This window comes from Capra hircus, chromosome 21 (assembly GCF_001704415.2).
Source record: "Capra hircus breed San Clemente chromosome 21, ASM170441v1, whole genome shotgun sequence".
NCBI classification, from domain to species: domain Eukaryota; kingdom Metazoa; phylum Chordata; class Mammalia; order Artiodactyla; family Bovidae; genus Capra; species Capra hircus.
In genome coordinates, this window is record NC_030828.1 from 45187339 (window position 1) to 45212594 (window position 25256).

Genomic DNA, 25256 nt, shown 5'->3' on the forward strand with positions numbered 1-25256 from the left:
CTCAGCACCTTACCTTCTCGCGTCTTCGCCGGGTGGGCGGCAGGGAGGAGGCGCAGCTAAGCCGGGCCGCGCCGCCTCCCGCCTAGTGGACCCGCGCGAGCCCTGTCCCGCGAAAGCCCCGCCCCCGCGCCCGTTCCCACTCCTGATTGGCTGGTCCAGCCCGAAGGCGACCCTGCGGCCCCTCGGCCCTCGTCTCAGCTATAAAGGCGGCGGACGCATGACGGCCTCGGCGAAGCTCAGGCGGCTGCCGTGCTCGCCCTCTCGCAGACCCCGCGGCGCCCCTGTCACTCTTTTGCCCCTGAGCGCTCCGACTCCACCATGCCTAGGGGCTTCCTGGTAAAGAGAACTAAACGGACGGGCGGCTCTTACCGAGTGCGCCTAGCTGAGCGGGTCTTCCCCCTTCTGGAACCTCCGGGGACGCCACCGTTCCCCGAGGAGGCTTCCAGTACCCCTCAGCCCGGTGTGGACCCGGAGGCACACCCAACTCCGGAGGAGGAGGCGGCCCGTGAACTGTCAGGGTCGTCCTGTCGGGCGGCTAGGGTGAGCCCAGCGGCGGGCGGGAGGGAAGGCGCGGAGTGGAGGGCGGATGGTAGGGAGGGTCCGGGGCCCAGCCCCAGCCCCACGAAGCCGGCGGGCGTGGAACTGCGCAGGGCGTTCCTGGAGCGCTGCCTCAGCTCACCCGTCTCTGCTGAGTCCTTTCCCGGGGGCGCTGCCGCCGTGGCCTCTTTCTCCTGCTCGGTGGCACCAGCAGCTGCACCGACCTCGGGGGAGCAGTTCCTGCTGCCTCTCCGGGCACCGTTCCCAGAGCCCGCGCTCCATCCGGACCCCGCACCCCTCTCGGCCACCTTGCACGGCCTGAAGCGGGCCACCGGCGGCGAGCGCCGTGCCAAGGCTCCTTCGGGCTGCTCGTCTGGGCCCGCAGCCGCGGGAGTCAAGAAACCAAAGGCCATGAGGAAGTTGAGCTTCGCCGATGAAGTCACCACGTCCCCTGTTCTGGGCCTGAAGATCAAGGAGGAGGAGCCCGGGGCGCCGTCCCGGGGCCCCGGGGGCAGCCGCACGCCGCTGGGGGAGTTCATCTGCCAGCTGTGCAAGGAGCAGTACGCAGACCCCTTCGCGCTGGCTCAGCACCGCTGCTCCCGCATCGTGCGCGTCGAGTACCGCTGCCCCGAGTGCGACAAGGTGTTCAGCTGCCCTGCGAACCTCGCTTCCCATCGCCGCTGGCACAAACCGCGTCCCGCAGCGGCCAATGCAGCCACGATCTCCTCGGCCGACGGGAAGCTGCCTCCATCGTCGTCCTCCCCGGATTCTGGGACTGTTGCATCTTTCCTGGCCGAGGGGAAGGAGAACAGCCGTGCGGAGCGAACTGCGGATCAGCACCCACGGGCCAGGGACAGCTCCGGGACGGAGCAGCACCAGGACAGCGCCCCACAGCCCGGCCTCCAGGTGCTGTCCCACCCCGAGCCTCCACTTCCTCAGCTCCCTTATACGGCGGGGGTGTTGGGGCGCCGGGTGCCTGACCCCGGCAGTGCCAGTGGTGTCGGGGGACCCGAGATCTTCGTGTGCCCATATTGCCACAAAAAGTTCCGTCGCCAAGCCTATCTGCGCAAGCACCTGGGCACTCATGAGGCTGGCTCGGCCCGCGCGCTCGGCCCCTGCTTTGGCTCGGAACGCGGCAGCCCCCTGGCCTTCGCCTGCCCGCTGTGCGGGGCGCACTTCCCGTCGGCAGACATCAGGGACAAACACCGGCTGTGGCATGCGGTCCGCGACGAGCTGCTCCTGCCCGCTCTGGCCGGGGCGCCTCCCGATGCACCGAATCCAGGCGGGGCATCCGACGGGGATGCTCAGCAGATTTTCTCGTGCAAGCACTGCCCGTCCACTTTTTTTAGCTCCCCGGGGCTGACCCGGCACATCAATAAGTGCCACCCCTCAGAAAGTCGGCAGGTACTGCTGCTGCAGATGCCGCTGCGGCCGGGCTGCTGAGGGCTGAGAGACGAGGAAGATTGTAAGGTGGGCTGTGGAGGAAACGACCCTGGGGATTTCTGTGGGGTTTTCTTCAACTTGCGAGTTTACCCTCTTTCCTTATTTTCTCATCTGAAACTCTCAATAGTGTCAATGTTCCGCCTGAGGAGCGGACAGAGAAATATAAAATCTCTCTCTAGAGCAGGTATGTATATGGTATAAGCGTTCCTGATCAAGATGTGTCAGCTTTAAATCTTCCTCACAAGATAGGATTCCCCCCGCCCCCATCAAACTCTGGAGACCCCAACGAATCCTATATGACTTGTAATTCCTATGGAAAGTCGCAGTGAGTGCGTGCATGTCTCTACAAAGGATTCTAGCTACCAAAAGTGGAGGTCCTTTTTTTTTTTTTTCCTCTAGCCATCGCAAGCGCCTCTGTAGTTTCTGTCTCAGTAGGGTCAGACGTCTTGCACTGTATATTCTGTGAATTAAGAGTTATGTGATTGGTGCCAAACTTACATTGGGTGGGTGGGAAATACAAGACCAGTGTCTTGTAAGAAAGGAAACGTAAGATGTTTGCGCACTTTTGGGTGATGTGGAGATCTCCTTGTAAACTTTCCTTTTCTCAATGCTTAGTACACTCTGAGGCTGGTGTCTGGAGGTGGGGAATAACGCCTCTTACTGAAAGGAGTTGAGAGCCCTCCCAGATTCTCACCTCTAGCCCTTTTGTGTGCAGTATTCAGGAAGATACTTTAAACCTTTAATATAAGCTTTTGGGAAATACAGAACTCATTTCCTGAAGTTTCAGTTTTAGTAGGGTTTCATCCAACTTGTTTTAATGCTTCTGTTGTAAATCTTATAATGTGTATTATATATGACACTATGTTCAGCTTAAGGAAGATGTTAATACTTACAACCCACTATGAAAATGAATGGCAATTCATTATTTCAGCAGCAGCCTGGTTTTGAATTTCTTTTTGTAAACCGTATTTAGCATGTATTCTGTACCTATGCCCTAATAGCCAGAGTTTGGAACACTGGCTGAGTACTGCTGGACAGGTAGCCCATATTTGTAAGATGCTTACCACCAAATAAATGTACATAGCTGGTGCTTTGTTGCGTTCTGTGTTTGTCTAAAGAATCCCATTGAACACAGCCTGTTTCTAAATGCCACACTTCTCATCTCCCCAAAGCCAGTAATCTTGGTGATCCATTTAGTTGGAATACAGACAAATTATATTTTGTAAATGATTATAATGGTGCATAAATGGGAGATTTTCCTTGGAAGTATGGCTGCATAGACTGAGCTCCAAAAAGCAAGGGATATGTACTATTCTTCAAATATTAAAGATACTTTACCACCCAAAAATGTCAACAGAAAATATTTTACATATTTTCTTTTTCAAAATTAGTGAATTATTTGAAGATGAGTAAAATGTTAACTGTGCTAATTAACTTCAGTATTTTTAAGTTAGTATTTTCACTCCAATTTGTTACATATTATCAAACCATTAACTTGTTAATTTTTTTTAAAAAGGAAAAGCACTACAGAAATTTGTAAGTAGGTATTTTATCTTTTTTGCAGTTCTTCATTTTGGTTGTGGGAAACTGTATTGTTTAATCTTGTTCTCAGAGCTCTCTCTATCCATATTTATCCTTTATATAAGCTTTACTGGGAATTTTAGTTTATTTTCTACATAGTTTCTTAGGAATTTGTATTTATAAGGAAATCCAAAATTTTAAGTGCACAGGAACTCTGAAAGCTTCCTTTACAAACTGTAAAAAGTTTTGTTCCTGAATATATATTACCAAAAAAAGTAAAATTTAAGTAATCAAAGCAGCATGAAAGTGAGATAAATAGATGCTTTAACCAAGTGCATTGGAGGAAGTTTCTGGTGAGATGCTATGAAAGTGAAAAATCTATTTTTAGTAACTGTGGTAGGATCTCTGAGAAATGGGGTGTATCCAAAGAAGAGAGTTAAAATTGGTTTTTCATGATTAGTTAAGATAAGCCTAGTTAAGTTAGTTTTTCATGCTTTATGGCCCTGCTTATTAAGTCTGAAAAAATATAAAAGACCACTCATGAACACAAAATGATAAGAATATTTTTATTGTATTATTAAATACCATCTTTTTTCCACTGTTACAAATTTGTAGATACTACATGAATGATGATACATAATTTATATTTTATAGTTTGCCGATATGATGTATTTACACATGCAGTTAGTACCAATGTCATGCTACATTTCCTTAGGAGATGCTCGTTCAAAAAAAAAAAAAAGTGAGCAAAATGTGAGCAGCTTATCTACTGTAGGAAAATATTTGTGGAGGGTGGAATGTATACCAACCTGCACCTGCATGTTCAGTATTAACAATATTAGATTAATTTAGACTCCTGGGTCATGTTCCCTTTTCTTTTAAAATAATACACATAATTTAAGCCACACACTTAGAAAAGTTTTCTTTTTTTTCTACCCACCCCACCTCATTCTTCCCTTTTCGGTACTTAAGAAAGAACATAGATATACCAGGGTCCAGCAGCCAATAATAAGGGGCCATAATCTCAAAACAGAAGTGGCATTTAACAGTGATACCATTTAAAAAGCAAAACATTAGAAAAATATTTGGAAGCTAAACATGAATCAGAGTCCAGCACAGTGATTTTTCTGGTTTTAGATATGTCATGGCATCACCTGCTACACAGCCGAGAAATGAGACACTGCTTTGGGAAGAAAAAGGTAATGCTGAACTTATTTCAGCTGGAACTTGAGAAGCTAAAAGACCATTTATTTTAAGTCGTTTATTTCGATAACATAAATAATCCATACACATCAAGTGTATTAACAGATCTGTAACTTTTGCCACAACGTTACAAATGTTTAAAGATGTACATTTATTAAAAAATTATATATTTACTGAGCCATAAAGTTGTAATGGGGCACGATAAAATCATGAGGCTTATCTGTCCAATTATATTTTGGCTCAAATTTAATTATGAAATTCAAAGTAAAACTACTTGGACATAATTAGTGAGGGAAGGTAAAGGGTATAGAATAAAGCTTCACCCCTTACCCCCCATATGGCAGCGTGGAGTGTGGGGGAAAAAACCAACCGAATAAACAACCCAAATCTAAAATACTAAGTTACAAATTATTTAAATCCAGTGTTTTCTAAAATAAATGTTCAGGAAGGAACATGCATATTATGGCAAACACAAAGCCTGGAAGGGTTAACGCCATGTTCGTGCTAAGGTGGCTACTGGTGACCACTGCCAGGCTGCTGTCTCCTTAGGACTTATTGGCGGAGCCAGAGGAGCGACGCAGCTTCATGGACATGCGGCTTTTGCTTGTTCGAGGAGACATTGGAGAGGCCAGGTCGGCCCCGTCTACCTGCGCCGCTGTGGGAGTTTCACTGGATAGGATCTCTGGGTAGGAGCCTGTGGGAAACAGCAAGCGCATTAGTGCAAATCCTCTGGCTCTCCTCCTACAAGAGTAACTTCTCTGCTACAGATCCAAAGACCTTAGTGAGGTCTTTTGAGAGGCAAGAGCAAGCCCCAAATATGCTTGTTACAAAAGTCTACTAGTATTTTATTTAAAACCCAGTGATCTGGGGGCTCATGTCATCATAGTAGCCAGAAAGCACCAATCATTATTTCCAGAACCAGAATCAACCAGAGAGCTCCCCAGAAGAAGCAATGGGAAGCAAGATCTTTAGGACAGAAAGGACAAGGATCCAAAGCACCATCAGCATGCACGTGAGGGCTTAAGAAGCAGGTGAGAAGGACCAATTGCTATCTCTTGGGTACAGAATATAATCAACAAAAGGGCCTTCACTGCTCAAACTGGAAAATAAAACAGCACCAAGCGTTCCCAAAAGGGACTTAGTAGTATGAGACCATTAAACATGCTAGGAAGTTAAATTTAAATATGTTTTTAAGAAGGAACAAGATAAATTCCGGGGGGAGAGGAGGGTGAGGACAAGATCTCTCATCTGAAAGTCAGTTCAAAAAGAAAAAACCGCTCTCTCAAAGTGTCTCAATTTAGAAGAGAGAAGTAATGCTCATTTTCTTAAACTTCTCTAGTTACCAGTAGAGTCAGTAGATTTAAATATTTGAAAGAAGCAAAAAAGAGTTCAAATTGGAAAATTCTTCGTATCATGTACAAAGTAGTTCTTCACTTTTGTATGTCTATGAATTATGATTCTCTAATTTACACACTTTGCACACTATAGGCACTCAAATATTTCGTTAAAACTAAAAACCCCTGAAAAAACCTGCAAATAACAAAATTTTTAACATTCTGTATATTTTGAGGCACTTTAATCCAGGTTTCCTTTGTTTTATGTACATAAAAATTATCTTTATGTGTGTCACAAACAAAGGTACATGACACAGGCTGCAGGCTTCAACGGACACAGCTCCTTACTCTATAGGAAACTTTTGGCACATCTGTTAGCCACTGGAACTCCTCACTGACACTCTGAGCTTGGGAATACTTATACTACTGCTTCCATATAATGAAACACTTGTGCCTAAGTTGAAGGTATGAATATTTATAAAGAAACAAAACCATTCAGTAAAGGGTACAGATCCTACTGAGATGTCTTAGGAAATTAAGAATGTATCTCTATGGAACACTTCAAAATGTTTTCAAGGTCAAATAGTATACTCAAGAACAAGCATATATTGTCAAGGAAAAAATATTTTATCACTAATCCTAATTCAGGTAAATTTCCCTCTTTTTCAAAGTAACTTCTCCAACATTCTTTCTTTTCTAACTGAAATGAGGTTGGCCTTCAAAATACAAGAACGACACGTACTTCTGTTTGCCTTTAGTCTTCCCAAAGATCTGAACTGGTTCATACTGGACCCATACTGGAAATCTTAAAGAATATGAATCCACTGCCCTTTTTAGGGGAGCACTGCGGATGGACGGCAGAAGGAAGGTGAAGAGCAGTAGCTCATGCTTTTCAGGTAATGCATACTTATTTCCGGCCAGTCATGAGAGGCCTTCCCATGTCTGTTTACCTTGAGATGGCCAATGTTTTCTAGTGGAGGTTTTGGGAGGAAGAGAACTATCACTGCATTTCTTTCTTTGTTGTGAATGAAGAAATGGAGTAGCGAGCAGAAGTGAGAAAACAAAAGAGAAGACAGATAACAGATATGAGCGACACAGTGCAGAATTTTATAGGTGTTAACAGAGGAGCAGAGAAGACAGTAATCAGGTTTTTATTATGAAATACAATTGGGCATGCAATGTGTTAGGGTGATGAAGTTTCACAATGGACAAATGCTTGTACATTCAAATGTTATACTTACCCACTAACAAAACAAGTTCAAATAGGAAAAAAGAAAAGAAAAAAAAAGGTCTATGAGAAATTCTATAAACATCTACCTTTTAAAGTGTTCATTGTACTGGTGGCAGGTTATCCTAATCACTCAATCATAAATTCTCTCGGGCTATACTGTCCAACATGGTAGCCACAGCCACATTAGTTAATTAAATGAAAAATTTAAATTTGGCTCCTTGATGCACTAGCTAGCCACTTTTAAACTGTTTAGCAGTCACAAGTGGTTAGTGGCAACCCTAATGGACAGCGCAGACACAGAACATTTCCATCATCACAGAAAGGAATGCTACTTAAGAGTATGCCAAATTCAAAGAATATTTTTCTTCAAAAACAGCAATTCCTCTACGTCCCCCTTACTGCCTTCAAGGTGAAACCCCTTTCAGTCAACTGAGTCAAATCAGACTTTTTAGTATGTGTGTGGTATACAGCTATTAGGACCTCCTCACGTTTTAGCAAATGATGTTTGTGATGGATACTCAGCATACCCAAATTCCATAAGTAATCGATGGTGGACAGATCTCAATTTTAGATTTAAAGAATAATGTGATACTTGCACTTCATTTCACATCCTACTCTTAAGTATTGACTTATGTCACTTGAGTCATAAAGAATATTGATTTATTTCTATCAATAAAATATTCTCTAGTATCAAGTTTAAAAAGTATATGCTCCTATGTTTTACAAAATGTATCTATTACTAATGTTTTTACAGTACTAAGAATGGTGTCTATATCTTGATGGTATAATATATTGATTTGTATTTTGTACACTGATTACAATGAACTTTATTACAAGCAACATGAAGAATATGACTTTGGGGATCTATAAAGATTATAAAAGGGCACTTAATGGATCGTTATTTGTTGTGGCTTTAATTATACTACTTGCTGACAGGTATGACCCATTTAAAACTGCTGAAGTTACTGGAGGTACTAAACGATGCCTTTAAAAATATTGTGACTTTGAAAACAATTCTAAATAATAATGAAGAGGTAGTGTCATGTTAGAAACAGCACGGGCATGGGTTAGACAGACCTAAGTTAAATGACAAGTTTAGTTTGCTGGATACTGGGCAAACTAACCTGAGATAGTTTTCTTATTTGTAAAATGGAGACAATACTAGCTGTATTCCAAAGTTGTGGGAATGAACGCCTACAAATGCAAAGACCCTGACATATAGCAGGTATATAATAAGTGTATACAATAAAACTATGATAAGAGCAAAAATAACAGACTTTAAATCAAAACAGATGAAGATTAGAAAAGATGGGATAGAAACTAGAAATAGTTGTTGAAGAAAATGACCAATAAAATGTTAATTGGTAAAATGTGGAGAACATAACTGTTTAGTTTGGGGGAAAATAGAGAATCTATCCACTTTTATGTTAATATTCCTACAAAATATAACCTTTGTTAAAGAACAGATCACCCAAATAATCTTACTGCTTTAATATCGGTAAAGGAGTAGATATGTGGTTAAGATTAGTGTGGACGCACCACTGAATGTCATAAAGTTAACACATAATTTAAAATAAAATAACACAGAAATACAGGCAAACATGAGGTTTCTTATTAAGATACTCAAAAACTACCATTATTGGAGACTGAGAACATATCAGTCTAAACTTGTCATATTTTATCTCCTTACAAATGGGAAAACTGGGTTTAGGATAAATGGATTCATTTGAGTTCATGGAGATAATAAACAGGAGAACTAGGATTTAAATACAGATCAGTCTGACTTCCAAAGCCCATAGTTCTCCCATGGCAACCTTAAAACTATATAAAAAATAATGAAGATTTTTCAATGGATGGAAAAGTAGAGCCTTCAAAATAAAAAATTTTAACAAACTCTAATTTGCAAACATGACGGGTTACTGGGCAATTTCTCTCCTCCCTCAATATCAAGAAGGGACTGAAAATATTTAGACTAAATGAATAATTATATTAGTTAAGATCATGCACTCTGAAGTCAGACTCTGACTTTAGCAGGTGACTGGGTAAACTTTTTTGGTTTTCATCTTATAGAAGATTCAATGAGAGGATGCACAGTGATTGTTCAATTATTGTTATTTTCATCACACAAATTTTATATCTAAATGACTGGTCTATGTGAAAACTGAACCTAATAATTATTGTTATTAAAGGTTAATGGACTTTATTTAAGATTAATATTATTTGCTTCTTGGTCAACATACAAGTCAAATTTCTAAGTTCAAAATACTGAAAAGAGAATATACTTGGCTGCTTTTAATTTCAGGCTAACGTACTGATAAATATCATTAGGAATTTGTTTTTAAAAACATAGTAAACAAACTTATAGCTTATATGTCAAAGGCAGTTGATTTTCTATTGGCACTCACAAATAATATTTAGGATATATATAAAATAACTATCTTCTGAAAAGCTAAAATCTTTTCTTCTAGATCATTTCAAAGCCTGGGAAAAGGAGAAAACTTTAATGGCTGAATTTTGATGATTCATTCCACTGAAAGATTCAAAGAGATGGGCCTGACAATTGTCATACTGTCTCATCTATATGTGGCAATATAGATTTTATGAATTAATAGCAAAATTGAGGTTGGAATGAAAGATTAGATTCTACTCTAGGTCTTCATAATCACTATTTGGATTATTTGAATCATATTACTAATTTTTAGAATATTTACTTAGGAATCTATATGTTTTCTAAAGGTAATTATACAAAGTGGTATGCATATGTAGATATATTTATCTGCATATATGGTTGTGTATATATTATGTGTATATATGGTTGACCCTTGAATGTGGGGATTAGGGGTGCCAACTCTCTATGTAATGTGCCTGTAACTTATAGTCAGCCCTCTGTATATGCAGTTCTCCCTACAGGTAGGTAGTTCTTGTTCCTCTCTATCTGTGGTTCTGCATTCACAGATTCAACCAATCTAGTATTGTGCAGTACTGTAATATTTGCTACTGAAAAAAAAAATGCATGTGTAGTGGACCTGTGCAGTTCAAACCCATGTTGTTCAAGGGTCAACTGTACATGTATATGTGTGTGCGTATATGTATGTATATATGTGCATATTCAGAGGGAGTCAAATACTAATCAACCCTTTACTATTTAAAATACTAAAATTTCTAACAATTTGTAGAGAAACAAACCCAAAGGGAGGTATCTAATACTAGCTCAACTAAAATAATAGAGTATTAGAGGTAATTCTAGATTATAACAGAATATATTCAAAAATACTTATGGCTGATGATAGTAAAAAAACATTAACACTGGAAAAGACTTGGGGCGGGGGAGAAAAGACAAGACTCACTTTGAGAAGATAATATGACATTAGGGGAAAATATCAGGATTTTGAACTGCCAATATAATCTGACCAGGAAGAGGAGTAATTTCAAAGTTTAGAGTCAGAGGAGAGGTGTTCATGAATATTAAGACATTAAAAAAGAAGGTCACTGTAAAACTTTTGATATTTTCCACACACATGCCTGACAAAGATAAAGGGATTTTTTTCCTGTAATTTTTTTTTTAAAATAAAGGACATGAAAAATCTAATAATGTTTTAATGTGGTTATGGAAGATCAACAACGTGTGACATCACGATATCTCCCTCAATGACCTTAGGGATAAAAATAATTTCCCTTAAGTATCAGTCTACTGCTACAGACAGAGTGCATTTTGAGAAAATACAGTTATGAAATTTATGGATCAATTTTGATACACCAAAAATGTTTTTCATGTCTATTTAAATACTAAAAATTACCTAGAAAAATCCTCCTTGGATTTCAATGTCATCACAACTGATAAATTACTGTTATACAGGAAGTAGGTATTAAATAAGCTTGAGCCAAGTTAAGTAAACTTAAAGTAGTATTTTTCCACTATTCTACTGAATAGAATTAGTTTATTATAATTCTATTGGTTTGGTTAGAAGAACAGATTATATCCTTTATATGATTATCATATTGATATTCCTTTAAAACATAATTTCAATTTATTGTATTAGTATTGATTAATATTAGTTTATATAGATGTGGTATGCATAGGCTGTCTAAATTGATTCTCAACTGCAGTTCTGAATGCCATTTCCTCAGTGTGGCGAATCAATTTTTTCATTATATTAACAAGTAATAATGAACCTAAAAATATTCACACCAGTATGCAACTTTTGCAAACTGTAAGTCAGGTCCCTATGGCTATTACGTGGCCTATTTTATGTCTTCTCTCTACACTTTAACTTATAACTTTAAAGGGAGTTCCGCATGTATGAGTTAGTTTGTGACAGGAAAATCAAAATTTGAGCTGATTGGGGAAAACAATCATTCTTCAGATGTCATCATGTTTTGCTACTATAAATGGGGAAATGTTTCCTTTTTTATATTATTGTGTTGAATTGAAAACCACTCTGGGGTCTCTCTGGGGGTCTAGGGGTGAAGACTTCACTTTCCAGTGTAGGGGTGTGGGTTGCACCCCTGGTCAGGGAGCTAAAACCCCACATGCCTTGTGCCCAAAACACCTAACACAAAACAGAAACAATATTATAACAAATTCAGTAAAGACTTTAAAAATGGTCCACATTAAAGAAAAAAAAAACACCTTAAAACTACTGATAAAAATTTTATCTTTCATAACTATTCAAGTCTGTAAAAAAGCATAAAAATGTATTCAGTAATACTGGAAAAGTTATTTATAGGTAAAAAGACCTTTTAAAAAAAATTCAAGGTCATGTTTCTAATGGTTCCTAAAAGCAAAGACAATTAAAAAAAAATTAACCAGGGACTTTGCTGGTGGTCCAGTGGCTAGGACCTCTGGGCTTCTTCTAATGTGGGGGCCAGGTTTCATTCGATCCCTGGTTGGGGAACTAGATCCTGCAAGCTGCGACTAAGACCAGGCACAACCCCCCCCCCCTCCCCCGCCCCAACTCCCAAATTAACCAAAGAGCCTTGACTTGGCTGCTGTATCATCCTTTACATAATGTCTCAGAAAGTGAGACTACTACTTACTTCCCATATTATATATCTGGTCAAATGTGCAGGATAATACATAAAATGTAAGAAAAACATTAAGAACAGGAATATGAAGGACTCCAGCTAGTAAACAAATACAACATAAAAACTAACAGCCTGTATACATTTGAGGGGAGAAGTTAGTCTGAACATGGTCTAATCAATATTTTCACTTGTGAAACTTATGGTTCAACTATATGATAAACAAAGGTGTTCATGTCTATTTCAGTAATGTAGTCTGATATTTTATTAGATATTCTCTATTACTAAAAATGAAATGTCCAGGTATATTTAACTATTTTTTAGTGGTTGTTCGTTAATTTATTTTTAGTATCTTTCTTTTACCATCTTTCTTAATGCCAAGCCGAGTAATTTCAGATAGTGTCAATCCACTGAAGCAAACATTAAGACTTTTTAATCTTTCTAAAGATTGAACCCAGTCTAATATAATTTTCTCTTTGTTAGGTATTTTATATTATTAACTGAAAGGGCTCCAAGTTTCTTTGTAAAATTATTTTTATAATGGCCAATTAAATGGGTGATAGGAATGGAAACTTTAATTTCACAGACTAAACCTCAATTGAGAATTAGTTATTTTTTTCAAACCAATTAAGCCAGAAAAGGAGTACTGTGCCTGTTAAACGTATTTAATACAAAGAAAACTTACATAATATAAAGAGAATTTGAAGGCTTGTTATAATGAATTTCAAGTATACTGTATTCTTTTTCCCTGCTTCCCTTGAACATCATTAAAAGAGTGTATTTCAGGTGCCTAGGACAGTGTAAGGCACACAACAATAACTATTTGATGAGTAAGGATATCCAGTAACAATGCAACACATTACAAAATACAGACACACCATTTCAGTTCAGTAGGACTACTTTTTCATGCTGAGAAACAAAAAGGTCAATACAACAAGGTGTAACTAACTTCAACCAAGGGTTCTATTATTAGTTATTTTTATCCCAGAACCAATGTTAGTGTTTCATGCAGACCTAGGTTAGTAAGTATAATTCTGGAAGAAATTTAGTGACAATTTCTGAAATGTTTAGTATGAACCAGGGCAGTGTTAAGTTTGCTTATTAACTGAGTTACAAGCTTAGTGCTTGCTAATTTTTTTAAAAAGGAAATGGGGGAAGAACAAAGGGTGTTTTGTGTGACACTTTGTCTTACCTTCAGATAAACAGAACTGATATTTAATGATCTAAAGAGGGAAAATAAAATAAATGAAACAATCATAAGGAGTGCAAAGTATTACAGAATAGGAAGGCCATGAGTCATTTATTTTCTTACTGATTTCTTCAAAATTAGTTAATTGTAAAAATGCAGTACCCTCTTATAATCTTCAAATATTACAAATAATTTACTCTGTTAAGTACTTCTAAATCTAGACCAGTTATTTTAACTTTATTTGTAAAATCAGAAATGATAAGGCAATATTCTTGGCCATAAAATTTGATCCTCCAAATTTGAGAGTGCCTGCTCAACTGTGTTTCTTTTGCAGATACTTCAGCAATGATTCTGTGAAACGTAACTGTTACTGCCCTTTAGCTAAGATAAAATGTAGTGTATGTGTTTTTAATGAAGACTGTTGATGTTTAAAAGAACTGTATTTAGGTAAAAGAAAGTATAAATCAAATTTATAGGCCAAATATGAAAATAATGATGAAAAATATCTATACTTCAATGACTGGAATTGTACTCAAGTTTTTCATATAAGAGTTTTGTTTTTTTTCTCAGAACAAAAGGGTATTGCATTTCAAGTTCGAATAATGACCAGTAACTAATACTTGCTTTTAACCTTACCGGCATCAGATGGTAAATGATGGTAGGGAGCTGGAGAAAAAACCTGTGCTGCGAAATCTTCAAATGTCGTTGGCTCTAAATGGTGCTGGACAATCGTTTGCAGATACCGTGCTCTCTCCTCATAGCTGATTTCCTTCAGTTAAGGTTGAACTTAAATGCAGCTTACAATGGAAAAGAACAGATCTGCTCAAAAAGGCCTATCACTGCTAAGCCATTACTTCTTAATAAATATATTCGCCAACTATTCTTGCATATCACTAAGAGTGTGACTTTGTAAAGAGTAAAAAAATATAGCTATTAACATAAGTTTACTCTTCCGGACACCATTATACCTGGTAGCTTAACAGAGATACATTTATTAGAATATAACTAACAGTAAACTGTTGGAAGAAAGAAAGGTTAACAGTTTACTTGGAAGAGGATTCAACTGCTACCAGGGCAGCCTAGGCTCATCTTATCTGGTTAATCAGCTTCGATCTGCAGATGCACTCTGAAAAGCCACATGATAAATATTATAATGCTGCTTAAAATACTATGTCTGAAATTCTATTTTTCATTTGCAATGATTTATTGTGAAAAATTCCTGCATATCTTTTTTAAATCCCTGCATTTTCCCAACAATTGTTCTCATTTTGAATGGAAGACTACTCTTGCTGTAATCCTTGAATAACTCCATGCAGTTAAGATAAATACACAGTTGAATCTGTATGTCAGAAAAAAATACCCAGTCAATTATAACACTGAAACAGGCAGGAATATTTGCAAAGAGTCCACAGGACTCCTAAATACTGTCTAACAAAAGCATCTACAGGGCACTGACACTGACAGAAAAATACTGTACTTCCCTTTCACCACATTTTCTTCTCTGATATTATTGACAAGCAACCAGTACCTTGAAGTGTTGTTGCTTTTGAACAACCCACTCCAGGCTTCCTGTTTCAGCAGGCCTGATTGTGCTGTTAGCACAGAGAGGGCGAGAAAGAGAGAGAATATTTCTGTTGTTCACGAAAGCAACTATGGAAATGGCTGTCAAAATGTAGAGCAGCAGGCAGCAACATACAATTATCAGGAAAAACTCACATGCTGACTTCATGTCGTATAGTTCCTGAACTGAGAAATCAGTTAACCTTTCTTCTACAACTTTTGAAAGTTTTCCTGCTGTACTCAGTGTGCTATGTTGATAGGCTTTACATAAAACATATAAATAAGTATGAAGGACAATAAAAATTTGCCTATTGCTTCTTCTCTATTCACTAAATTTTCCCTAAGACCCATTTTAGTATTTTACCCTCAAAACTCATTATTCTCTCTTTTTAAAATTGCAATTCAATTGTTGTTCTTCAGTTCTTTAAACTGTAGACCAGGTCTATAACCAAGACCAAGAAAAAATTTTGAGAGGAAGATAATTTAAAATGTTAATTCAGTGGGAGATCCCATAGCCAGTTACATTTATAAGGCATTATTGAGAGAAACAAAGTTAAGTCTATATTCATTGTGCACTTGACTTAAGACTGTGATGTCTTTTGCCATCTAAATGATTTGAGTAATCTCTTATACTACATATTATGTATCAAATATTCAAATAATCTTAATTCCAATTCCCTGTTATCCATTATTTTTACTTCTGGGGCTGAACTTCAAAATAATTTCACTCCTGCAATGGGGAGCAACAGGAAAAGATGCTATATTAAAATGATCAGCAGTAAGGATTTTATAGAAGGATCATGCAGACATTTTTGAGTGTTAACCCAGAAAAGTAATATAGCACACTTTTTAAAAGAGAGTATATGGTTATAAATGAAAGGGGATGAAACTGATGGTTCAATCTAAATAATACCACATATCTCACAACTTGTTGGAAAGTACTTTTTTCATTGGGGGAGATTCACAGCTGCCGAATTTTCTGCAGTTAATAGAGTCCTTTGATTCACAGCAGTGCCCCTTGTACAAAAAATACTGGCCTTTGTGTATTACCAGAAACTAATTTTCTATTTGGCTGAAAAGGGAAAAATGGGGTTATTGCTTCTCCCTCCTACAGAGCTTTTCATTATGCCTGATGCACTCAACTTCTAAGCTCTTCTGAGAAAAAAAATAACTGAAGAGGCAAGAGGTAGAAAAATGAGCTTGTTAGCACATTAGAAGTGAAGTATCTTGGTGGGCCCTAGAAATTCCCAGTGGTGTGTTAACTTATCACTCTATGCATGCTGGCACTGATAGTCTCCCAATTGATCACTCTCTTTTCGCACCAAAGGTGCTGCCAGGAAGCAAAGGCTGAAGGCCCACAGGAGAACAGTCTGCTATCAAAACAAGCTGTTTTTAAAAGTCTGCTTGAATGGGTAAAATGCTTCATGAAAAGTAGGGTGGAGACACCTACCTGCTTTTAAAATGCTCTACTTTCAGAGGGCCTATAAATGAAATATTTTAGTTTATCTTATTATATTTAGAGTTTACACAAAAATTAGGCAGAGAGAAAGCAAATTTAGTACTTCTAAAGCAAGGAGAATACTTCCAAAGTAGTAAAATTTATTAGAACAAGAAATGAATATCTAGAGAAGATACATTTTGGGGTGTAATTCTATTTCACTATATAAAAGGTGATTCAGAAAACTCTGAAGAAACTTCAATATATAAAACTATACAAATTAAAATTATCTAGACATAATATATTCATTTTGTAGAAAAGCCACGATATATTTAATAAAATTGCAAAAAAATCATTAGAGGTAATAATGCTTACTAAACAATTTTTAAAGTCCAAGTATAGGTGGCAGAGTAAAGGAAAACAATCACTGATGGTTGAATTTAAATGAAAAACTGTAACAGTGATGTCTGCAGTTTCCTTTTGGAGGATTATTTTCAGAAAATAGTTAGCTTAGTAACAGTAGAGTACAGTAAACCACATTCTAAAAGCTAAATTCTTTCTAATTTTCTAAGTTTGCTGCAGTCAAATAAAGCACAAACAATAATATCAAAGCAACCCAATCTACGTACTTACATCTTTTCTCCTTTTACTTTGGAAAACATATATTAAGGTGATATACTGAACTCGAAGTACTTAAACCATAATCCTGAGTCCACAAACAAGGAGCCTTTTGTGACTAAGATGATTATAAAGTTCCAAACAGTGATGTTAGCATCTGGAATGGTAACCATAATCCAAAACAGTTAATTCCTATATGTCCTTAAAATAGGTTACCCACTTATTCCTTAAAAGGCAGCTCTCTAGGGAAGAGTTATTAGTACCTACAAATTGAGTGGCCTACACAAACCTGATGGATAATAACAATTCAAGCTATATTCCTACTGCAATTGTATGTTGCCATTGGCATTGAAATTACAAATGAAATGGGTGAGATGCTAAAAAGGTGATGGCATACTTAAAAAATTCAGAGTAAAACTTAAAGTACAAGTCTAAGTTGAATTAAGACAGTCTTTGTTGCAAATCTAAAACAACCCAAGCCAAAACAAGCTAGTAAAAAGCCATTTGATGAAGGAGACTTTTGGCTGGTAGGAATCTTTAATACAGAACTAGCCAATCAAAAGAAATAACACACAGGTGCTGCAATCACAGCAATATAATTATCCACTAATCCTCCTTTCCTTCTACTTTCTGCAAAAGCAGAAATGGGGGGAAGGAGTATTACCCATTCTAAAAATAAGAAAAAGGAACTAAATATTTTTTATAGTATAAATAGTTTAAACCCAATCTGTACTTCATTAACGCAATGTTAACATCAGTATTCATTTTAAGTAATTACTTTGATTTTAAACTTACATGTGAAATAATAAATAATGGCCCTGTGTCACTGGATCAAGATCAGCTGTCATGAAACTAGGGTTCAATTTCAGCCCACTCCTGGAAAGAGATGCTTGAATTCTCTGTGCCACATTTTAATGTGAATGTTAAAAACAGTTATTTTGACCTCTGACTCAACCTCCTTGTATCAGGTTGGTGCAAAAGTAACTGCTGTTTTTGCATTGTTGAAATTTGCCAATGGATACTGGAACACATTCTAAATTAATGTGGTTATGCTATACATCATTTTAATTTCCAACTCTTGCCTTTTTTTGCTAATGACTTATTACCTGCTGCTTACATTTATTTTAGACTATGGAAATAATGTTAGATAAGAAGCAATTTCGAGTAATTTTCTTGAGTTCAAAATCAGTCGTAAAGCAGCAGAGACAGCTCACAACATCAACAACTCATTTGACCCAGGAACTGCTAACGAATGTACAGTGCAGTGGTGGTTCAAGAAGTTTTGCAAAGGAGACGCGAGGCTTGAAGATGAGGAGTGTAGTGGCTGGCCATCTGAAGTTAACCACCACCATTTGAGAGAGACCATCGAAGCTGGTCCTATTACAACTACATGGGAAGTTGCGGAAGAACTCTATATCAACCATTTTATGGTCTTTCAGCATTTGAAACAAATTGGAAAGATGAAAAAGTTCGATAAGTGGTTTCCTCACAAGGTGACCAGAAATAAAAACATTGTTTTGAAGTGCTGTCTTCTCTTATTCTATGCAACAACAATGAAGCATTTCTTGATCAGACTGTGACAGGCAACAAAAAGTGGATTTTATACAACAACTGGCAATGCCCAACTTAGTGTGGTGAGACCAAGAAACAGCTCCAAAACACTTCCCAAAGTTAAACTTGCACCAAAAAAAAGTCATGTCACTGTTTGCTGGTCTGCTGCCCATCTGATTCACTACAGCTTTCTGAATCTCAGTGCAGCCATTGTAACTGAGAAGTATGCTCAACAAATCGATGAGATGCACTAAAAACTGCAACAACTGCAGCCAGCGCTGGTCAACAGAAAGGGCCCAATTCTCCATGACAATGCCCAAGCGAATATTACAGAACCGACGCTTCAAAAATTGACTGAATCGGGCTACTAAGTTTTGCCTCATCTGCCATATTCACCTGATCTCTCACCAATGACTACTTCTTCAAGAATCTCTACAATTTCTTGCAGGGAAAATGCTTCCACAACCAGCAGAATGCAGAAAATTCTTTCCAAGAGTTCATTGAATCCCAAAACAACAGATTTTTATGCTATAGGAATAAACCAACTTATTTCTTGTTACTAAAAAAATGTGTTGATTGTAATGGTTTTTATTTTGACTAATAAAGATCTGTTTGAGCCTAGTTATAATGATTTAAAATTCACAGTGAGAAACTGCAATTATGTTAGCACCAACCTAATAAATAGCAAGTGTTGTCTCCATGTGGACACTTTTCAGTACCAGTTTAAGAAATATATACATGCATTCATTTGCAAGAATGCTTTGATAAAACTTGTCTATGGTACGTACAAGAGGAACTTCTGAGTTATTCTGAGAAAATTGATTTCTCATGAGAAAAAAGAGAATATGAAGAAAAGAGATGGTAAACAGTTAATTAGTGCCACTTATTTCAACTTTACTAATGTATAGGAAAAATAGAGAAAAGGTAATTTTTTTTAAAGGTAGATTTGGTTTTAAAGAAGGAACAACCTTTCATTCTCCACAATAATTTTCTTAATAATACAGTGTAATCAGGGGATTTATACGTCCAATGTAACTCGTGACTAGTTTCAAAGAAATTGAAATTTGTGTGTATGTGTTTATATATGTATATATGTGTGTACACATGTAGTACGTAAGAACGAATATAAAGTATAATTTTTCATAAAAAGGTTATGAAAATGATAAGCAGACATCAAAGGCCTATCATTGCCTAACTAATTGCCTCTTAAATTCAAGTTTAATGTTTTCTTTCCAAAACAAAGAGAAACCCTACTGTCTCCTTTTTCAGTAAAGGCAAAGTATGAAGTATCTATATCTGTGCTTGACAGCGTAGCCTCAGGGATTCAAGGCCCATTCTGAAATTCCTAATGCAGTAAGCACTTGCCCACACTCATATGAATGTGGTTTCTTTGCTGTTTTACCAGTTAGGAATTTCGTCTGCCTTCTCTCTATAGAAAATTCCAAGAATGGTAACTGCAGGAAGAGAAAGAGTTTTGCATAGTGACTAAAATTTTTTTGTGAATACTACCTACTTTATTTACAAAGTTTGCAAGATGGTTGGTAGCTTGGTACTGACTCTGGTGGGAGTTTTCACATCATGGAACTCAATAAATGCCACAAATCGAGGCCTCTTCCTGCTCTCCAGAGCCAGCTGTTAAGCACCAAGTGTGCCTCTTTCCTCATGCTTGTTCTTCTAATAAACTAGCGGGAGACTAATGTCTGAGGATGGAGACCATGCCGTTTTATCTTAATATCTCCAGCACCTAGCACAAGACGCAGTAGTACTCCTTGACTGTTTATAAACTATAGAAGGAATGAATCAAGTTGGTTTGATAATTGATTAGGAGCCGGTTGACTTCCCTGGTGGCTCAGATGGTAAAGTGCCTACAATGCAGGAGATCCGGGTTCAATCCCTGGGTTGGGAAGATCCCCTGGAGAAGGAAATGGCAACTCACTCCAGTATTTCTGCCTGGAAAATCCCATGGATGGAGGAGCCTGGTAGGCTATAGTCCATGGGGTGGCGAAGAGTAGGACACAACTGAGCGACTTCACTTATGCAGAGAGCCTGCTTTCTCTAATCCCAATTAGGCTCTCCAGAGACAAACCCCCTTGGGGGCAAATATAGTTGGGACCTACCTAGGATTGAATTTAGAGACAGTGTTTGAATCTTATGATGAAGAGTTTGGTTCTACCCCTATCTTTAATCTAGCTGACCTGTGAGTAAAACACTGTGTATACCTATGTAAGGCGTAACTTTAAAAGAAAGCTGATATTAACATAAAATAATTGCCCATGGAAGAAATGCTATAATGTTCAACGTAATCACAACTCATTACAATTTAGCAATGAAATAAACATTTTGTCCCACTGGTTGGGATAATTTTTTTTTTTAAGAAATTAAGCATTTTTTCATCAGTTCTACTTCTTATCATCCAAGTGGCCATCTGCAGTGAAAGGAGAAAAGGAAAGACAACTGGGAATATCTCCATAAATAAAATAAAATGAAAGGTATTTTCAAAATAATTTTAGGCAGATATCCAAAACTGCTCTGTACACTCTGAGTGGTAAAAATATCCTTGAAAAAAATACTTGGGAATTTAAATATTTAAGGTTTTAAAAAGGCAATCTTGAGAGGACTGATCCCAAGGCATAATTTATAGAGAATATTTTAGGACAACTCAGAACTTGAGGAAGGATACAACAAAGATCTACCAACATTAATTTCAGGAAACTCAGCAAAATGCTTTTCAACAATAAGCTTTGCCTTGAAGGAGAATATAAAGATTTGCTTAGAAAAACAAAGCTGCTGACTGGTAGAGTTGGGACTAGAACCTTGGTTATTTAAGAGCCCAGTGCTCTTTCTACAGACAATCTCAATGATACGAATTTAGATGGAAAAAAAAAGTATAAAAGGCTAATTTTAGTCAGCTCAGGGATGGCCAACACAATGACTATTAGCTTAACTTCTAAGATTGGCAATTTTCAAAAAATGTTTGTTTATATAGTTGAATCTCATATGTAGCATAGTAAAAATCTATAACATGACCTAAAAATGAGAAAATAAACCACATTTGGCTTTTCAGTTCTAACAGGCCATGAAATATTTTCAAACATTCTGAAGCAGTATCATTATAGGATCTTGAAAACATAATGGATAATTAGAATTTTATTGAGATATAATATATAGGTAGATACATTTTGTAAGTACAACTCAAGGATCTCATGACTATTATTATCAGGAGTAAAGTGGGATACTTTCCTGAAATATACAAGGCAATAAAGTATCCCACAGACTAAAAGGCACTGCTCCTTTATAAGATAAAAGTAGGCTACATTGCTTACTTTATAAAGATCTAGTAAATTAACACTCCATTTCTTTCCTACAGCAACTAATTTCTTTAAGAAACATGGAGTCTAGTTCATATGCAGTAAAAATAAAATACTCCTACATAAACAGCATGAATCTTAGAATTGTTTAGCAGGAATTCTGAAAATCCACAACAGGTTATGACAAATAATTGTGTATGATTTTTATGATGTCTAATATTAATGAAATTCTTTAGTAGTTGATACTATCTACACCATGAAGGAAAAGCTGTGATTTGTCAGAGGAGACAAAGCTGGGCTTTAATCCATCCTTTTAACCATACTGCCAAGTCTATATTGTTTTCACTGCGTCTCAATTAGGAGACAGGCAGGACACCTGGTACTTCTTTATCTAAGTCCCATGGGCTGCCAGATGACTCAAAATCCATAACAGGTGCTAAGGCACTGTGAGGATAGTCCTATTATTGAAAGCTGGAGTTGTATAAAATTTGGACCATATATAATTGCTCATAAATCAGTCAATTATTAAATGAAAACATTAAGTAAAAAGTTGATAAACCCAATTCTATATAACAAAATTTATGTAAACGCACTTAAAAAGATTAACCTTAAATAAATAGGATTAAAAATTTAAACCTACCTAAAGGTTCTGAAAATCCTTCCTGATTTAATAATCCAATAATCACTGGCAGCTTCTAAAAAGCACTAATATTATCAAATATGTATATGTTTCACTTTCATGAAAGTTGTATAAACCAAATCATCTAAATGAAAAACTAAGTTACTTGGATTTCAAATTTAATGAAATTAAAATTTTGTACTCTCATTCTCAGTAAGATCTGCTTGGAAATATTATCATTAAGTAATGAGACTTCCACAGTCAAGAGAGAACTGCTTCAGAACTACTAAGTATTAGAGTAAGAGTTTTTTAAATGTTGAGGGAAAATCAGAAACAATCACTTGTGTTTTTCCTTTTAGGAACAAAAATTTCAATACATTAAGTTAAGGAAATCAATGTGTTTGGAATAAATACTAAACTTGGGTTATGTCAGAAGACTGCAAAAAGGAAAAAATAACTAAGTGAAATTTTACAGTGTACAATTACTTAAGTGTTATCTCTACCTAAATGTGCACTAACTTAATTAAGATTCTGTTTAAATGCTATAATTATTGGGAGTACACAAAGTGATTTATTATCATGGTAAATAGTTACAGGGTGCAGCAAACCATCATTTAAGACAGTGTCATAGAATCTATGATAAACAATATATTGGCTTAAACTAATGCACTATATGCCCCCAGGGAATAATAGGCTCAGAGACAGGACTTCAACATTAAAATCTACCCATTAATCTTGACTTAACTATAATCTATTCTGTAGTAAAAGGAAGAATGGGTATTCAATGAATTACTGTTTTTGAAATACTGCACTGGCTGCTCATTTACTAAAACAGTTTAAGTACATATCAGAGATGGAATAGTAGTTAAATTTTACAGAATGTTACTAATTTTATAAAACATGCATTTGATTTTCCTTCAGTTTAGCAAGAACATCAAAATTCTAAAAATCTATAGATTGAAAAACTTTTCTTAAAATAACTCTCCGTGATCCTTTGAAAGGACATGTTGCATAAATTACAATACTGCAGTATAATTTAGTCAACTTAATTTCTGCTGAAAAAAAAGAATCATCTATGGAAATACATTGTGGGGTCAGGATCTTGGGGGCTGAAATAAGCTTTTAATGTTTTAAGTTGTACATCATTGTTTTTTTGCATGAGAACCTCCAACTGCTTGATTAGACTGACCAGAAGAAAATGTAAAGACCTGGAGTGGTGTTTATATAAATATTACAGCATACACTGACTCACTTTTAAAAAAGATATCCAAAATAGAATTCAAGGAAAGATAATCATGAGTGACTGAAACAGGCATCACCTCATTTAAATGATAAATCTAGTATTTAACCTTGAGATTTGCTTAGCGGATTATTTTAGCATTTGCGACTGTTACACATAAAACTGATTTATATTTCTGTATCAGTATAGCTTCTATATATTCAGATGATATTCGGGAATTGTTAAAAGCACACAGTAAAGGAAATTAAGTCAAATTTGTCTCTAACCTTATGTGATGTATAAACTTTGGTGGTTTTAACCCACTTCCCCTTATTTTAAATTTCTATCAAGATTACAAAACATTATTTTCAGTTCATTTAAACATAAAAATATCATAAAGGAAAACTGACTTTTGCTCTGCTATAATCTTGTGGGCTGTTAACAGGGAATTACTACAGGTGGTTGCTTAAATATATTTATTTGCTTTCTTTTTGATAGCAGGTATGTGCTAAATAAAAATCAACACCTTTATCAAGAGAGAATAAGTAAATGTAGAAACATCAGTTCTACAACAGCTATTTTTGCTGCTTCTCTTTTTCTCAACAGCAATTAGTAAAGCAACCCCTTCCCCTCCTCCCTAGTGCCGTCAAGCTGTTCAGAGCAGTTTGCAACTCGACAATGGTACCATTGTGAATGCTCTCTGGGCTTCCTTCCCACAGAGAGTTAAATGGGCAGTTCCTGCTGCCCATGATTGGTGTCCAGTGAAATAATACTCAAGAGCCAGGTTTTATCAGCTTCACGCCAAAGAAGTGAAGCCAGGGAACCCAAGCCTTCATATCATACTGGACCATATGCCAACCCTGATGGCCCCAAAGGTTTATCACTAAGAATCAGGATCCATCATGTCCCTTGTGAAATTTCACTTCACATACCTTATGTGAAATGCAAAGCTTCACTAAAAACCGAACCTTCTTTACAATTGGCATGAACAGATGGACGGTAACAGTGGTTTGGCAAGCAAAAGTTAAGATTTAAATAGGCTGTATTCTAGTGTTTGAGAGGAAAAGCAGTTAGAAGAAAATGAGGAGATCTGTGATCCATAGTTTAATTTAATTCCATTATTGAGTTATTAAAAATACAATAGCAAAATCTCTTATATTTAGTAAAAAAGGAAATTAATGGATTAAAAGCACGGCAATTCCTTCATTACACAAGGTTAGAGTAATTTCAGCTTTACATCCTTCATTCTTTGCTCTCTGAAATCCCCAAATAGCATCTGAATCTACTACTGTTTTTTATATTTAAAAAAAGACTAGAATAAAACTTACACATTATGTAGTAGGTATACTCAATAATAACATAGGCACACTAGTGCATCTAGGTCACAAATATCAACAACATAAAGGTTTAATGGAGAAAAAGTTCCTTTCTAGCATAGGTCAGAAGTTAGTAAAGATACAGAA

The 25256-nt window shown here is 37.1% G+C and overlaps 2 protein-coding genes across 12 annotated transcripts in view; one reads left to right on the forward strand and one right to left on the reverse strand.

Annotated features, from left to right (window-relative positions):
• Window positions 319-1980, forward strand: INSM2 (INSM transcriptional repressor 2). The gene has a single exon (XM_018065972.1). It carries the CDS (start codon window positions 319-321, stop codon window positions 1978-1980), a length of 1662 nt encoding a protein of 553 aa, XP_017921461.1.
• Window positions 4054-25256, reverse strand: part of RALGAPA1 (Ral GTPase activating protein catalytic alpha subunit 1) — a 202247-nt gene continuing 181044 nt past the window's right edge. For 4 of the 11 annotated variants that reach the window (XM_018066154.1, XM_018066149.1, XM_018066153.1 and 1 more), the window contains 3 exons: window positions 14117-14241; window positions 7280-7282; window positions 4054-5398 (listed from right to left, as the gene is read on the reverse strand). In XM_018066154.1, the coding sequence (XP_017921643.1) occupies window positions 5250-5398; window positions 7280-7282; window positions 14117-14241 (277 nt within the window). In that variant the 3' untranslated portion in view covers window positions 4054-5249. Of the gene's footprint in view, window positions 5399-7279; window positions 7283-13483; window positions 13515-14116; window positions 14242-25256 lie in introns of all 11 variants that reach the window. The other 7 variants (XM_018066157.1, XM_018066152.1, XM_018066151.1 and 4 more) reach the window with 3 other exon arrangements.